This window comes from Rhinoraja longicauda, chromosome 12 (assembly GCF_053455715.1).
Source record: "Rhinoraja longicauda isolate Sanriku21f chromosome 12, sRhiLon1.1, whole genome shotgun sequence".
Classification (NCBI taxonomy): Eukaryota; Metazoa; Chordata; class Chondrichthyes; order Rajiformes; family Arhynchobatidae; genus Rhinoraja; species Rhinoraja longicauda.
Genome location: NC_135964.1, coordinates 28,906,430 through 28,923,800, shown reverse-complemented (window position 1 = coordinate 28,923,800; position 17,371 = coordinate 28,906,430). Strand labels below are relative to the sequence as shown.

The following is a 17,371-nucleotide window of genomic DNA, read 5'->3' as shown; positions in this document are numbered from 1 at the left end:
CAAGATTCAGTTAGAATTGTAGGCAATACCTGGCTCAACTTTAGTGTGATGAACTCATGTGGCCTATACTAATTTCCAACAAACTCGTTCCTGACATCATTTCACCATGGCCAAATGATATTTTACTTGTTTGGACACGCTGCCCAAAAGATTTTTCAAGAATCAGAATAAGGGATTACAAGAGCCAAGGCAGGACGACTGAAGAATCCGACTGCAGTCTTATGCTAAATTTCTGTTAACAGCAATCACAAATGGCTCAGCCCCACTAGATTATGAAAGGCTCATTTTGTTCGAGCGATCTCCAAAAATTCCAATTCCAGGTAGAACATTGAAGAATATAGGACAGGAACTGGATTAGCCCCAATCAAAGATCTTGCCCAGAGGACCATTACAGTAGATACTTATGTGGTATTTTCAGGACACAATGTTAATCTGGTCTCACCCAAGACCAGACCAAGGGCTCTCTGATTGAACACTCTGGCACATCAAGGTGATGATGTGGATGGATCATCCAAAATAATTAGGTGATTGGTAACCTTGAGTATAGCATTTCAAGCACATTATCTGAAACACATCTTTGATGGAAAAAACCTGCTGGGCTACATTTTATATTTCAAAATTGGGTCACATCACTGATGGGGAAAATGGATCAAAAATCTTTGTATGATTGCACTTCATGGCTTTATAGCTCGAAGCAAAGTAAGGAGAGATGCAGTAGCATCAACATCTCACCCCCCGGAGTTGTTCTATATGTTCCTTTTCCTCTCTCATCTGCTCCATTTTTCTACGGATGGTAAATTGAGGATCCATGGAGTCAATATGCCGCAATGACCGAAAGAAAGCTGTTGAAAACAGAAGAAGCAAATCTTCAGATTAGAATGACACTGTGTCACAATCCTCCCATCAGTGGAATGCCTCTCTAACCCAGTAAAATATTCTTCCTCATTGAAACTTTGGAACAGTTTAGTCACGGGTAAAACTTCCATTTATGAGTGAAGTTTGTGGATTCAAAGTTCAGTCCAGAAACTTAGCATGAAATCTAGGACAACACTCCTTTTACAGCACCTTAAAAAGAGTCATCTAGATGTCTTTTCAGCTCCTGAAAGTCATTAGGCAAAACGGAGGTCTAACGGAGGTTGATGTGTAAACCAAGGCTCCATTTAGTGGATGTAAAAGATTACTGGCACTATTCTGAACCAATATTTACTCTTCAACATCTCTGTAACAGATTGTTTGGTTACTATCCCTGTTTGTTGGACTATGTTCTATGCCGATTGTTTGCTACATTTCCATACAAACATACATCATTATCTGTGAAACATACTGTGGGATTCCAAACTTGTGAAAGGTGCTAAGTAAATGTATGACCTTTCCACTGATTCCACAATACATTGCTGAAACAATTACACAGAAGTTCCTGCTGCGGATAAATGATTCCATACTTTATGTGGTTAATGCTTGTCCCATGAAGACAGGCTCTCTACTTTCATAGAAGATTAAAGTGATTCATCATGTCACCAAGTACACTAATAATACTTCGACAGAAGAAAGTAAAAAACAAAGTATTGGAGTAAATCAGCAGCATCTGTGGAGGGAATGGATTGACGATGTTTTGGCTCACAACCCAAAACATTCCCAGCGTCATCAGAAAGATTTCAGCATCTGCAATCTCTTGTGTCTACAGAAGAAAGTATGCTGACTGTCTACATCGTGGCCTGGTATGATAACTCCAATGCACAGGAACTCAAGAGGCTGCAGAAACCAGTGGCAGTCCTCTCCATCACAGGTAGATCCTCCAAAACCATTGAAAGCATTTACATGAGGTGTTGCCTCAAGGAAGTGGCATCTGTCCTCAAGGATTCTCACCATCCAGGCCATGCTCTCATCTTGTTGCGACCGTCATGTAGGAGGTACAGAAGCCTGAAGTCACACCACTAGGTTTCGGAACACCTACTTTCTAACAACCATCAGGTTCTTGAACCTATCCTGTAGATCAACCCTAATCTTTCCTTAGCAAAAAGACACTAAAGACCACCCATTGCACTACCATGAACTAATTGTCTTTATTTCCACTAATGTTTTTCGTTCTGCACAGTCCATTTCTTTTTGCTGTTTTGGGTAATTTATGTATAATATGTTTTATTATCCGAGTCCACGCGGGTGTAATGCTGGTGCAAGCACGATTTTCCTTGTAGCTGTACCTCACAGTACTCGTGCACTATCCCATCATTCCCTGTTTGTTACATGCGGCAATAGTTCAAGCTCAGTGGCATTCATCACTCTCCCCTCCTCTCAGAACTCCCAGTAAAACCATCAGTTTTATAAACCATGGAGGTAGAAAGAGCAGGGTCCAGCAAGAATACAAATTTCTCACTGATTTGCCTTTCATTTTTGCCGAGGAAGTAGAGAAAGTGAGTGAGTTGAGAAAACACATTTGCTTATCTATATCCTTGAAGAACAATATTAGTGAGACCCAGTAAATGCTGAATCAGATAGCCAAAGAGATTCCTTCCATCCGTGCCTGCTCTAAGAGCATTATCCACTTATTCCCACTCCCGCTGCCTAATCATGAGGTTCTTTATGAATCTACATCCAGCTGCAGCTAAATTTATTTACTTCTTAGTCAGATCATACCCGCCTTTCCAAATCCAGACTCTGTATTTATTCAAAAAGACACAAAATGCTGGAGTAACTCAGTGGATCATACAGTATCTCTGGAGAACATGGATAGGCAATGTTTCGGGTCAGGACCCTTCTTCAGAGTAATTACAATGGGGGAAGTGGGGGGTGGGAGGAAGGAAGGAACAAAAAAGGATTATTTTTAGGTTAAGGTAGACACAAAATGCTGGAGTAACTCAGCTGGACAGGCAGCAGCTCTGGAGCGAAGGAATGGGTGGCGTTTTGGGTCGTTGTGACTGTGGGTGTGAAGGAACAGGTATAGGGATAGGTGTTATCTCTCAGTTGCAGAGAAAGTAAATGGAGAGGAGGTGGTTTGGATGGGACTGGATGAGTGAACCAAGGAGTTGCAGATGGAGCAGTCACTGTGGAAGGCGGAGGGGGATGGGGTGGGAGGATGTGACTGGTGGTGAGATCACTTTGGTGGAAATGCTGGAGAATGATATATTCGTTGCGGAGACTGGTAAGGTGAAAAGTAAGGACCAGAGGAACTTTATCCTTGTTTCGGCTGGGGGTAGGGAGAGCAAGAGCAGAACAACGGGACACAGGAGATGCGGGTGAGGGATGCATCCATGACAGCAGGGGGAATACCAGGTTTACAAATCTCTACATAGACAGCGGGCCGAACATCGAAAATGTGTCTAGATTTTAACTTTCGTGACCCATCTCTGGTATTTACTTAATTAAGCTAATTAGAAAAAGTGAAGAAGCAAAAGTTGACATTACAGATGTAACGATCTGTCTCGGTGGACGCCAGCCAGTCCAAAGGGGTTTAGCGGGGTAGTCTACTGTGGAAATAATGCCTTCTGTTAATGAGTTGATTTACCCTGCCCCTTTCTTTTCTGCTGCCAGATATTGCAGCTCCCAGATGCAAAACTATTTTTTTATCCCAATGCCTTGCAGGAATACATGTCACTACTCTGGCAACGGCCATGATAGCTGACCATCTCGAACTGCTGTCTTATTCTGCGCGGCGTCGTGATGCGGAGCTCATGACTGCAGTAATTGGGGAGGGCAATGGATTCGCTAGAAAGGACAAGCAAGCAGGGTGGAGTGGGGAGGGGAAAGTGGTACTTTCTCGTTTTATAAACATGTATTACAACTTCTATTGCGAAAGGAAGCTCCGTGCGAAGTGATATTACCGTAACTAGAACGCAGAGACATAAGAGAGAAAAACAATGACTAATACCTCTTCAGACCAAAATGAGTCACATCAACAAATTTGGACAAACCGAGCAACTTTTCCAGACTAATAGAATAGAAGATTGTGTAGGAAGGAATTACAGATACTGGTTTAAACCGCAGTAACAGGGTACTAATTGTGGATGATCACAGTGAATGGCGGCGCTGGCTCGAAGGGCCGAATGGCCTACTCCTGCACCTATTGAAGGGATTAAAAGTACCATTAGCAAATTTGCAGATGATACAAAGCTGGGTGGCAGTGTGAACTGTGAGGAAGATGCTATGAGGTTGCAGGGTGACTTGGACAGGTTGAGTGAGTGGGTGGATGCATGGCAGATGCAGTTTAATGTGGATAAATGTGAGGTTATCCACTTTGGTGGTAAGAATAGGAAGGCAGATTATTATCTGAATGGTGTCAAGTTAGGAAAAGGGGATGTACAACGAGATCTGGGTGTCCTAGTGCATCAGTCACTGAAAGGAAGCATGCAGGTACAGCAGGCAGTGAAGAAAGCCAATGGAATGTTGGCCTTCAAAACAAGAGGAGTTGAGTATAGGAGCAAAAAGGTCCTTCTGCAGTTGTACAGGGCCCTAGTGAGACTGCACCTGGAGTGCTGTGTGCAGTTTTGGTCTCCAAATTTGAGGAAGGATATTCTTGCTATTGAGGGTGCAGCGTAGGTTCACTAGGTTAATTCCTGGAATGGCGGGACTGTCGTATGTTGAAAGACTGGAGCGACTAGGCTTGTATACATTGGAATTTAGAAGGATGAGAGGGGATCTTATTGAAACATATAAGATTATTAAGGGGTTGGACATGTTAGAGGCAGGAAACATGTTCCCAATGTTGGGGGAGTCCAGAACCAGGGGCCACAGTTTAAGAATAAGGGGTAGACCATTTAGAACGGAGACGAGGAAAAACTTTTTCAGTCAGAGAGTTGTAAATCTGTGGAATGCTCTACCTCAGAAGGCAGTGGAGGCCAATTCTCTGAATGCATTCAAGGGAGAGCTAGATAGAGCTCTTAAGGATAGTGGAGTCAGGGGGTATGGGGAGAAGGCAGGAGCGTGGTACTGATTGAGAATGATCAGCCATGATCACATTGAATGGTGGTGCTGGCTCGAAGGGCCGAATGGCCTTCTCCTGCACCTATTGTCTATTGTCTATTAAGATAGACACAAAAAGCTGGAGTAACTCAGCGGGACAGGCAGCATCTCTGGGGAGAAGGAACGGGTGTCGTTTCGGATCAAGGCCCTTCTTCAGCCTAGAAGCTTACATGCTTGTCGCAGTAACAACGAATGCATGCAAAGGCACCCCTATAGACTGAACAGAATGCACCAGCTGTGCTCTGACATTTCTACAAAATGGATAATGTTCTTATTTTCCTTACATCAGTGGAACAGGCAATTTAGCCCATCGAATCTATACCAGTATTCAGGACAAATGCTGGCAGCACAGTGGCGCAGCGGTAGAGTCGTTGCCTTATTGTGCCAGGGACCCGGGTTCGGTCATGACTACGGGTGCTGTCTGTGCGGAGTTTGTATGTTCTCCCCTTGACCACAAGGGTTTTATCCAGGTGCTCCTGTTTCCTCCTACATTCTAAAGGTGTGCAGGCCTGCAGATTAGTTAGCTTCGGTAACTTGCCCCTAGTGTGTAGGAAAGAACCAGTGTACATGTGATCGTGATCGTGATCAGCGTGAACTCGTTGGGCCGAAGGGCCAGTTTCCACGTGTATCTCTAAACTAAACAAATGCATTCCTTCCACTTGTTTCCCTGCAATATATTTTCTTTCACATGCCCATTAACTCCCCCAATTCTCCTGCCACCCATCTATACACCAGGAGCAATTCACGGCGGTCAATTAATCTACCAATCCTGCGCATCTTTGGGATGTGGAGGAAAATTGGAGCCCGCAGGGGAAATCATACTGTCCCAGGGGGAATGTACAAACTCCACACTGAGATCAGAGGTCAGGATTGAACCTGGCCTACTGGAACCATGAGACAACATCACCACATCTGCTGCATGGTTGTCTGAAGCAGGGTCTGGGACCAAGTGAACTGATAAACGGAACATTTTCTACCACAGAAATCTGTGTAGAAATGCCTTGGTCACACTTGCAACTTATACAATTTTTACTCATACATTTACGTATAATTTTTGACATTCTAATATTACTCAGCAAACAAGTGGAAATACAGTGTGCAGTAAAGGACATAGGAACACAATATATTCAAACTGTTGACTGCCAACTGGATGATCTTCAGACTCATCCATCAAAACTCAGATACAGCCAAGCCTTTAATCACACATCCACATACAATTGCACAGGCAAGCCAAAATCTCTGCAACATATTAAAGCAACTAACTACTCACTGGGAAAACCCTCAATTACTCCAAAGAAAAAGGCAACATTCAACATTTTCAGATACACTAGAGGTTTTAGTGTAGAAACAAGGAACCATAGATGCTGGTTTACACAAAAGGATACAAAATGCTGCAGTAACTCAGCAAGTCAGACAGTGTCTCTGGAAAACATGGCCAGGTGACGTTTCAGGCAGAGACCCTATTTAAGACTGACGAAGGATCCTGACCTGAAATGTCACCCATCCATGTTCTCCAGAGATGTTGCCTGACCCACTGAGCTATTCCAGTGCTTTGTGTCCTTTTTTTATACAAAGATTTCTTCTCGTTATTGGTTTAATAATTAGAGCGGCTGTGGTTTATTGAATAATAATCCCACCCTTATGTTAGGCCTATGTTTATCTCTAGCTCAACAACAGATCTAATTTAGTCCCTTTCCTATAATCCCATAGTAATTGAACTAGATGCAATCAGAATGCTAAAATTTCATTTCATCTATCCAAGGTGAGGAAAACTCCTGCTACTTGTTTTCAATGTTATGCTCCAAGACAAATTCCAAGTTGTATCCTAAAATGTAGGTATAGTGTGCAATTAATAATGTTTTTTTAATAGCATCTTCCCTAAAACATTGACAATTCAACATTATTAGATGCATTCTGCAAAGGGACATTAATTCGACGCTGATTATTTTCTACCTCCCAACTAATTAACTTCACTTAAAAAAATGCACACTGCCGATAACACTTATACTCCTTGTTTGTGGACATCCTGTGGTTTTAAACCTAATCTAAGAATATGTCTGCACTGGAATTCAGTTGCCTACATTTGTTAATTGTACACAGAATCCAAGTGGTAAAGTTGATCAAAAATTGGGTGAGTTGTAGAAAATGATTGAGAGCTGCTTTTGTGACAGTTAGGTTGTTATCCATAGGGCTTCACAGTGATCAGTTTTCTTTTTTTTCCAATGAATAAATGACTTAGATCTAAACGTAGAGGCATTGGAATGGAAGAAAATGCAAAAACCAGTCCGGCTTAAAAACAAGCTTGGTTAAGCAACTTGGTTGGCATGGACGAGTTGTGTCAAAGGGCCTGTTTCTGTGCTACGACTACGGCCATGTGGGTGATAGAGAAGAGATCTGGTCAGTATGGCGCAAAATGACAATGGAATTGAACTCATGGGTAATGCATTTGTGAAGGTGTTACAAGGCAAGGGAATATATACAATATATAGAAGGAAACTAAGTATCGTGGAGTGATAGTGTGATTCTAGAAGGCAGCGTGATAGGTCAATAAGCTTGCTAGGAGGTATGCAGGTTTCTTTCTTTTTTTAAACCAAGACACTGAATAGGAAATCTGGCGATAATGCTACATTGCTTACAACACTAGTTAGGTCACAGTTTTAGTACTGTGTACAGTTCTATTCACATCCCCAGCTAAGTGCGACTATATTTACCAGGAGGTGACCTTAACAGAAAGGTTGTAACTATGAGGGTGGAGGGTGATGGAGGAGACTGACAGAAGACTTACTTAAGAAATAATCAGGGGTCTAAACAGAACAAATAGGAAGGGTTTATTTTTGTTGGCAGAGGAAGCAGAAATCTGGAGCACAGAGTTAAAGTAATTAATAGAAAGATTACTGGGTAGATGAGGAATGTATTTCCCATCCAGAGAGTATTGGGGATCTGGATTCATTGTCTGAAGGGAGGGGGGCACAGAAACAGTCATCATATGTAAAATGTACTTAAATGTGCATTGGAAGAGCTGTGATCTGCAGGGATATTGATGGGTACTGAATGCTGGGATTAAGCTTTAAAGTTTTCTTTTAATTGATACAGATGCAAATGGGTCAAATGGCCTCCTTTTGCTGTACATTTTGTATGACTTCTGCATTCAATTCCAGAGAGTTTCTCAGAGAAAAAGTATTAATACATAAACGTAGGCATTGACTACAACACACATACCATGACTTCTGTCTTCTTCCTGTGGGGTACTGGCGGTGGGGAGCTCCTCTATATGGGTCTGTGTCAAATTTCTGAAGAAGGGAGGAGGGGAGGCCAAAGAAGAGTTTGCTAGGACTGAAAGTGGCAAAGACATAAAGTAGGCACAAAGCAAGTCGAAGGAGCATTGGGCAAATGATAAGCAGACCAGCAAAGTCAAAGATCAGAATTTAAGCATCAGTAGCAGTCATTACAAGTTTAATGTGAGTCGATACAAGATCGTACCAGAAAAATTCAGATTAAAAGAACAAAAAAAGTAGAGAAACAAACAACACAAAACAGATGGAGACAAAAAAAACTATTAGCTGTTGAAAAATACAAATCAAATCATGCAGTTAATTTTCTGCCTTTACTCATCCCTGCAACGTCACTCAATGTAAACACAACAATCCACCCCAAGGCTGCTGACTGAAGATGTGTTAAATGACACCTCTATAAATACAGAATACAAAAGATATGCAAGATAATTGATTATAAAGGGCAGGACTGTCCAATAAAACCATTAACATTTACAGCTATGTATTTTTACCAATAATCAGCTTGATTCATGCAACTTCATCCTTTGCTTCATAGTCCTTCCAAATTAGTCTTCAAACATTCAAGGGACTCTGCCTCATTCACTTCCGAAAGTTAGTATTTAAATGCAATTATTTTATTTAAGTCGATGTGGTGTCATTGGGGATTAGGTTCACTGGTATAGGTATTTAATAAATCTTGACTGCAGTTAATCAAGTATGAAAAGCATTAAGTGACAACAATATGGAAAATGCAAGATGTATAAATAATGTAAGACAATCTTCATGCATTCATAGTAAGTTCAAGCTGATTGGATTTATACAGTGAAAGCTTCAACCACTCTGAGTCAGATGCTCTTATTTGCCCACCATAGATTATGTCACAAAGTGAAACCATCCAACCATCAGAACCCTACCATCAGCCCCACTCCCCTTTGATAACCACATCTGGGGCATTCAGTGAAATTGGCACAAGGATGGGATCTGTTTTACCTGAGCAAATTCCTGACCATTCTGTTGAGACTACATGTGGCTCCAGAATGAACCCCCCTAATGTACTGAACTTGATCAGATTTGATTCATTAAACAGTAAAACAGAATTGTCTTTGCCATATATTTGTCAGTTCAAAATTTATTTTCCAAATTGTTATATTAGTTTTTAGTTTTAAGCTTTAGAGGTACAGCGTAGAAACAGGCCCTTCAGCCCACCGAGTTCGTGCCGACCAATGATCGGCCATACACTCATTCTTTGTTAACCCAATTTCGCATCCCACACACTAAGGGAAATTTACAGAAGTCAATTAACCTAAAAACCTGCACGTCTTTGGAATGTGGGAGGAAACCGGGGCAATCGGAGAAAACCTACTTGGTCATCGTACAAAGTCCGTACACACAGCACCCTTTAGTCAGGATCAAACCTGGGGCTCTGATGCCGTAAGCAACAACTCTACCATTGAGCCACTGTGCCCCACAGTGTGTGGGGTGGTAAAAAAATCACATATTCTGCTATCAAGTCAAAGTACTTCCATGGATAGAATGAGAGAAGACAGAGAGAGGGGAAGAGAGAGAAAATAGAGAGTAGAAGTAGATGGATTTTGTTTCAAGGGTAAGTAGTTCACTTTGCAAACTATTCTGCTCACATATAAATCATCCTATTGTTATGGTTCTCGTGTGTGGTTTTTTTCTGCATCCTGATACAGATTTCTAGTGTATCCAATAGTCTACCCTTTACCGAGAGGCAAGTAAGTGCAAAGAAACAAACTGGCTCAGTGTAATGTCTTTACACTAGCTTTTCTCAGAGGCAGTGCTGAGATTTGTAATTTCTTCTTAATTTATTTATTGGGATGAAAGTGTTACCGGCAAAAACAGCAGTTGTTGATCATCACCAATAGTCTTTCAAAAGGTAGTGGGGAATCACTTTTTTGATCAGTTGCAGTCCTTCAATCTGTTCTCAGGCAGTGTTTACAATACCACTCAGTGCTGAGTCATGGCAAAAGTGGATTAAAAAAATTGTCCACAGTGCTGCAAGTCTTGAATTACACATTGGTTTATTATTGTCGGTGTACCGAGATAGTGAAAAACTTTGTTCGCATGCTATCCAGTCAATCATACCATACACGAGTACAATCTAGCCATTCACAAATACAACAGGTAGTGCAAAGAGAAAAATTACCAGAGTGCAGAATATAATGTTTGTGTTACAGAGAAAAAGCAGATACAAAAATGCAAGGGCAGCAATGAGATAGAATGGAAGATCGGGAATACATCCTTAGCATATATAAAATGCCTCACCAAATAAGAACATGAGAGGAACATGAGATGATTTTACAGTCGGCATTCCAGATTATTAATATCAAACTAAATTCCATAGTTGCCATGTTAGGATTTGAACTCACATTTCTGGATTGCTAATCAGGTATATTGGGTTACAGCCATCTCTGCCATACTTTCAATACCTGGACAAATTCAATTGGTCCATGTGGTCTCTTGACTCTACTCAATAGACAATAGACTATAGACTCTGTTTGATCAGGGATGATAGAGTGACAGCTTAACCTCAACTCCAGTCAACAGGCTCTCTTCCACAATAATTAGCTCACTATAGCCCAAAACCCTGCCTATCTTGACCTTAATATAGTCATTGATGAGTCTTTGGTATAACATAAAATACCTGAGTCGTCACCCATAGAGACTTAGGTTTAGGTTTATTATTGTCATGTGTACTGAGGGATGGTGAAAAGCTTTGTTTTGCATGTTATCCAATTAATGCCAACATGCCATTAGCTTTCTTCACTGCCTATTGTACCTGTATGCTTACTTTCAGTGACTGATGCACTAGGCCACCCATGTCTCGTTGTACTTCACTTTTTCCTTACCTGATAATCTGCCTTCCCGTTCTTGCCTCCAAAGTCATTTATCCACATTATATACTGCATCTGTCATGCATCTGCCCACTCACCTAACCTGTCCAAGTCAGTCTGCATCCTCATAGCATCCTCTTCACAGTTCACACTGCCACCCAGCTTTGTGTCATCTGCAAATTTGCTAATGTCACTTTTAATTCCTTCATCTAAATCACTGGAAAATGATCACTAATGTGTCCACGATTTCTAGAGCCACCTCCTTGAGTACCCTGGGATGCAGACCATCAGCCCTGGGGATTTATCAGCATTCAGTCCCATCAGTCTACCCAACACCATTTCCTGCCCAATGTGAATTTCCTTCAGTTCCTCCATCACCCTAGGTCCTCTGTCCACTAGTACATCTGGGAGTGTGTCTTCCTTAGTGAAAACAGAACCCAAGTACCTTTTCAACTCGTCTGGCATTTCCTTGTTCCCCATAATAAATTCACCTGTTTCTGTCTTCAAGGGACCCACATTTGTCTTAACTATTTTTTTCTCTTCACATACCCAAATAAGCTTTTACTATTCTTCTTTATATTCTTGGCTGGCTTACCTTCATACTTCATCTTTTCTCCCTGTATTGCCTTTTTAGCTACCTTCTGTTGATCTTTAAAAGTTTCCCAATCCTCTGGCTTCCCACTCATCTTTGCTATGTTACACATCTTCTCTTTTATTTTTATACTGTCCTTGACTTCCCTTGTCAACCACGGTCGCCGAAAAACCTGTTTCAACACTGTATGACCCAAGACATCTCAGTCAAATCCTACTTGGAGTCTTATGTTCTATGAAATTATCCCTTTTTTTCTAAACTCCAATGAGTTTAGAGCCAACTTATTCAATTATTCCTTATCAGAAAACCTCGTCACACCAGAATTCAAACAAATGAAATGTCTCTGAACTGCGACTGAAGCAAGTTTATAGCTCTTTAAATAAGGAGACCAAAATTGAATGCAAATGTCAACTGCCATTGTATGTTGTTTCTTTTTTTTTTTTTTCCTAATCAGATGTACAGCACTTTGGTCAACGTGGGTTGTTTTTAAATGTGCTATACAAATAAAATTGACTTGACTTGACTTGACCTTTTTCAAATGAAAACATACACGACATCTTCTGGTTCCCCTTTATACATCTTGCTTGATTGATCCTCAATTAAGGTAACACATTTTTCAAACACAAGTTAAAACTTTGCTCACTGATTTAGATTTTCCAATAATTTTTAACATGTCCTGCCACTACTTCTTGGTTTACAAATTTCTGCCTTGACTCCTTCCTTACACGAGTTACAGTTTGGGTTTTCCAGAATCCAGAAAAAGTAGGGAGATTACATTCAACCTGTGCAGCAACATCCCACAGGATGAAGTTCATCAGGTACATGATTCTGCATGGATTAAATTATCAAATCCCACTGTGGCAGCCAGTCAATTTAAATTCAGTTATTGATCTGGAATTATAATATGAAACTAGTTATTCTTAGTAAAACTACAAAATTGATCATAAATCATAAAACTACAAAATTGTGGTTCAGTAATAACCTTCAGGAGAGGAAAACTGGCTTCGTAGTCTGGTCCAAACATGATTCCAGGCATAAAAATGTGCTAAAAAGAACCCAAAGTCAAAGATGCTGCCTGGAATAAGGTGCGAGATAGACTGATTGAAGAGTTGCAAATAATGAAGCACGATGAAGGATTGAAGGAGGGGGAGAGGAGGGGAGAAATAGGTATGAGGGAGTGCAGGTGGGGTGCAGGGAAGGTTTGGGCAGGAGAAGAGAAAGGGGGAGAGTGGGGGAGAAAGGGGTGTTACAGGTTACCTAAAATTAAATATTCATACCTTTGGGTTGTAAGAATATGAGGTGCTGTTCCTCTAGTTTGCGCGTGACCATACTCTGGCAATGGAGGAGGCCCAGAACAGAAAGATTAGTATGAGAATGGGAAGAGGAGTAAAAATGGTTAGCAACTGGGAAATCCAGTAGGCCTTGGCGAACCGAGCACGTGTTCTGCGAAATGATCACACTTGATCTTGCCGACATACAGGAGGCCACATAGGGAACACCATTTGCAGTAGATGGGGTTATAGGAGATGCATGTAAACCTCTGTCTCATCTGGAAGGACTTCTGGGATCCCTGGATGGTGGTGAAGGAGGAGCTACGGGGACAGGTGTTACATCGGCTGCAGTAGCAGAGGAAAGTACCTGGGAAGGGGGGTGGTTCGATACGAGGAGATGAGTGAACCAAGTACTCTAGCACTTGACGTTAACACTAGTGTTCTTTTGTGTGAACCAGCATCTGCAGTTCCTTGTTTCTACATGCAAATATGCTTCATTATAAAATGTCCTCTGAAATGGTCTGACAAACTATTCAGTTTATGATTGGCTATAAACACTGGCCTTGCAAATCCCCAGATCCCCATAAAATCAATAAAAAACATGTTTGTTTGCCTCATATGTTTTCTTCTGTGCAAGTAATTGTTTAAAGTTCCTTTGTCGATTCTGCTCTGATTTTCTTCTATTATTGAGATTCTTTCGGTGTCCTCTTTAGTGTTACTCCCTTCAACCTGCAGTAACCCTGGTGTGAGCTTCGTAAGATTCAAAACAGAAAAATGTAACTATGAGCAAACTTCTACACTGTGACCCGCTCGAATTAACATGTGTATTTCCTTCATGAAGCACTACGTTTTTAGACTGCAAGCTGTACAACAACAATGTTCATTCATGTGGCAGATGTATTCTGTTGCTCAATGTGACATTTGTGAGCCACTCTAAAGCTCACAAATCTACATTTAAAGTAGATCTACTAGTGAAAATGAGTTGTATTTTATATTTAAAAATTAAACAATATGATAAGACAATAAAACTTTTGATGAAGGGAACATGATAATCTGTTTTACCTTTCCACACTGCCTGAAGAAGGACAATAATGACAAATACTTCTCGAAAGGTAATTTATGCTTTAGTTTGAGAGATACAGTGCGGAAACAGGTCCTGCAGCCCACCGATTCTGTGCTGATCAGCGATCACTTCGTACGCTAACACTATCCTACACAATAGGGACAATTTACGATTTTACCAAAGCCAATTAACCTACAAACCTATGTCTTTAGAGTGTTAGAAGAAACCAGAGCACCCAGAGAATACCGACGCGGTCGCAAGTAGAACGTACAAACTATGTACGGACACTACTTGCAGTCACGATTAAACCCAGGTCTCTGGCGCTGTAAGGCAGCAGCTCTACCACTACACCACTGTGCCGTCCAGTAATTGCACGATTAATAAAGCCAAAATAAGTGGTCATATTCTCCTGGCAGGAAACTTTCGGCTCAGATGCTTCCAACTAAGCACCAAGCTGGTAAATGCAATTAACATGCCTAACAGCTATAAAATGAAACATAGGGTACAACTTTGATGGTAACTGTAAAAATGAAATGAAAAAAATGTGCAAACTGTCCAATAGGCAAATCAGTGAATTAGTTTAATCTATGCCATATAGACTGTGAGCTGTGTCACAGCTTACTGTGAAACGGAAAAATATACAAAGCAATTTATTTGCAGATCCAAGCATACAAGCTTCTTTGTATTTAATCAGGCACCTTCTGAAACAACAAATTTTGGCTGATCTTAATAAGAAAATTATTACAGACTAGACCAAGTGGACCCGTTGGGCCCAAACCTCTCCTGCATTGGTGCAGCACCCTCTCCTACCCTCCTACCCCCCTCCCTCCCCTCCCCTCCCTCCTCCCCTCCCCACTTCCCCCTCTCCATCCCCCTCAACCCCCCTTATCTACCTTCCTCCTCCCTCCCTCCCTCCCTCCACCTTCCTCCCCCTCCCTCTCTCCCTTCCTCCCTAGGAGATAGATTTAAACTTTAAAATGTGAATAACTTTAAAAATATAACACCGATTTCAATAAAACTACTTGCTTTACCATTAAAGCGATGACGGTGAGTAAGGTGGGTCTAAAATTGTCAAACTATCGTGTACCGTTTTGGCTGTAGTTCGATCACAAATAAACAAACGAGAGTTTTAGTATATAGATGATTTCATACCAAGGATACTCTATGTGGCTGTTCTCAATCAGAAGATATAAACTAACATGATAGCTGGGTTTTAAATTATTTATTCAGTGTTCTTTATTTAAAAAAACTTCCAATGGTAATGGCCCATTGTAACATGATCAAAGTCAAAACAAATAACTGCAAGAAATTCTGGACTAACATGACAGTAAATTCTTGAAAATAACCCTATTTAATGCTGCAGTACAGAGAACAGGAACCGAGCTTGTGACCATGTCATTAGATTATGCAGATGGCTTCAACTCACTGCATGGATTGCAATGGGAAGTGAACTTTCTACTTCACTCCTGGAAAAATTCCAAAACAGCATCAATTTTTCTCACTGACTTCTTTCACAATTCCCACCATGAACCAAAAGAGTTTGCTTCAACGGTTTGTTTAAAGAATAGATTTCATTCTTTAAGGAATGCTTATAATGCCACGATGCATTGCTATGGAGAAGGAGGGTTGTGGTCTCTTAACGAGACCCAAATTAAAAGATTTACTTACCAGATCTTGGCTTCAGTCCAAAGGGAGCTGTGGGTGATGCAACAGGGGACAATGTGGGTGTGACAGTGGGAGTCATCTCTTCATCCTGTAAGATTTTAAATGACATTTTAAAAGAAACTCAGTTCAATTATTAACATGTCAGCCAATGTTTTGATTCCCTCTACAACTTATATTTTTATGTATAATTCAGATTGTTTATAAAATACTGTGTTCAATCAGAACAGTTTCTTACTGAAGATGTGTTCAATGACTCAGCTCTGTCTAACACAAGCAGTGACGTCTCCACCATCGAAAGCATCTATGAGACGCTGCTTCAAGATGATGGATCCCCACCATCCAGCCCTGCTCTCTTCTCATTGCTGCCATTGGGTGGGTACAGAAACCTGAAGTCCCAAGCCACCAGGTTCAGGAACAACTGGATTCCTACTACCATCAGGTTCTTGAACCAATCTGCACAATCCTCATCCTATCCTGGCACAGAAATACTACAAACCACCTCTTGCACTACTATGGACCTGTTTTCTAATTATGTTTTTGCACTGGTGCCTGGTTTTGTTGTACAGCCTTTTTCTTTTCACTGTCTTGTAGAATCTATGTTTAACTTAAGTATAATTTATGTTTTTGTGTGTTGTCTGATGTGCCTGTGATGCTGTGGCAAACAAAATTCTCATTATACCTGTACCTCACTGTACTTGTCATATGACAAAAACTGAACTTGACTTGACTCCCCAATATTTTTGTATCAAATAAACAAATGAGTCTTCTTTATAAACATTTTGTGAAGAATTATCCTTCACACGGATGCTCTTGCTGAAAATCCTTTTTTTTTCTGGGATACAGCATTGATTAATTCTATTTGTGGCAGGATTAATTTTGAATTCTCAACTTAAGTTATTTTTTAAACAAATAAATTTTAAACAAACTGTCAAAAATAAATTGCCACTTTAAATCAGGACTCTCACCTCATTTTGTGATTCATTCTTCGCCCCACTCTCATTAGTAGTCTATGTAGATTTCAGAGCATGTGAAAATAAAAATACTTATGTTACATTGTACAACTAGTAAATTGCTCATTTATCATATATTGAGAAACTTGACGATCATATTGCTCATAATGGGTCACAGATTATTCTGCTGGGAAATTGCAAGGGCAATAGTTACAGAGGAACACCATCAAGTTCTACTCCAAGTTGTACTCCCATTGGAGAACACCATCCAACAGGACTGAGGAAGCTATTTCACTGCATTGAGGCTTGGCACTGACTTCTCAAGCAGTAACCTGAAATAGACAATAGACAATAGGTGCAGGAGTAGGCCATTCAGCCCTTCGAGCCAGCACCGCCATTCAATGCGATCATGGCTGATCACTCTCAATCAGTACCCCGTTCCTGCCTTCTCCCCATACCCCCTCACTCTGCTATCCTTAAGAGCTCTATCCAGCTCTCTCTTGAAAGCATCCAACAAACTGGCCTCCACTGCCTTCTGAGGCAGAGAACTCCACACCTTCACCACTCTCTGACTGAAAAAGTTCTTCCTCATCTCCGTTCTAAATGGCCTACCCCTTATTCTTAAACTGTGGCCCCTTGTTCTGGACTCTCCCAACATTGGGAACATGTTTCCTGCCTCTAATGTGTCCAATCCCCTAATTATCTTATACGTTTCAATAAGATCCCCCCTCATCCTTCTAAATT

General features: G+C 41.0%; 1 protein-coding gene across 6 annotated transcripts in view; it reads right to left on the bottom strand.

The window, feature by feature from the left end:
* Nucleotides 1-17,371, bottom strand: part of lrch1 (leucine-rich repeats and calponin homology (CH) domain containing 1) — a 133,244-nt gene that overhangs the window by 17,516 nt on the left and 98,357 nt on the right. For 4 of the 6 annotated variants that reach the window (XR_013547908.1, XR_013547907.1, XR_013547909.1 and 1 more), the window contains 4 exons: nucleotides 16,643-16,684; nucleotides 15,681-15,765; nucleotides 8,176-8,289; nucleotides 733-842 (listed from right to left, as the gene is read on the bottom strand). Coding sequence is in view for 2 of the 6 variants with exons in the window: in XM_078409347.1 (XP_078265473.1) it covers nucleotides 733-842; nucleotides 8,176-8,289; nucleotides 15,681-15,765; nucleotides 16,643-16,684 (351 nt within the window). In the remaining 4 variants the exon portion in view is untranslated. The remainder of the gene's footprint in view (nucleotides 1-732; nucleotides 843-8,175; nucleotides 8,290-15,680; nucleotides 15,766-16,642; nucleotides 16,685-17,371) is intronic. The other 2 variants (XR_013547910.1, XM_078409348.1) reach the window with 1 other exon arrangement.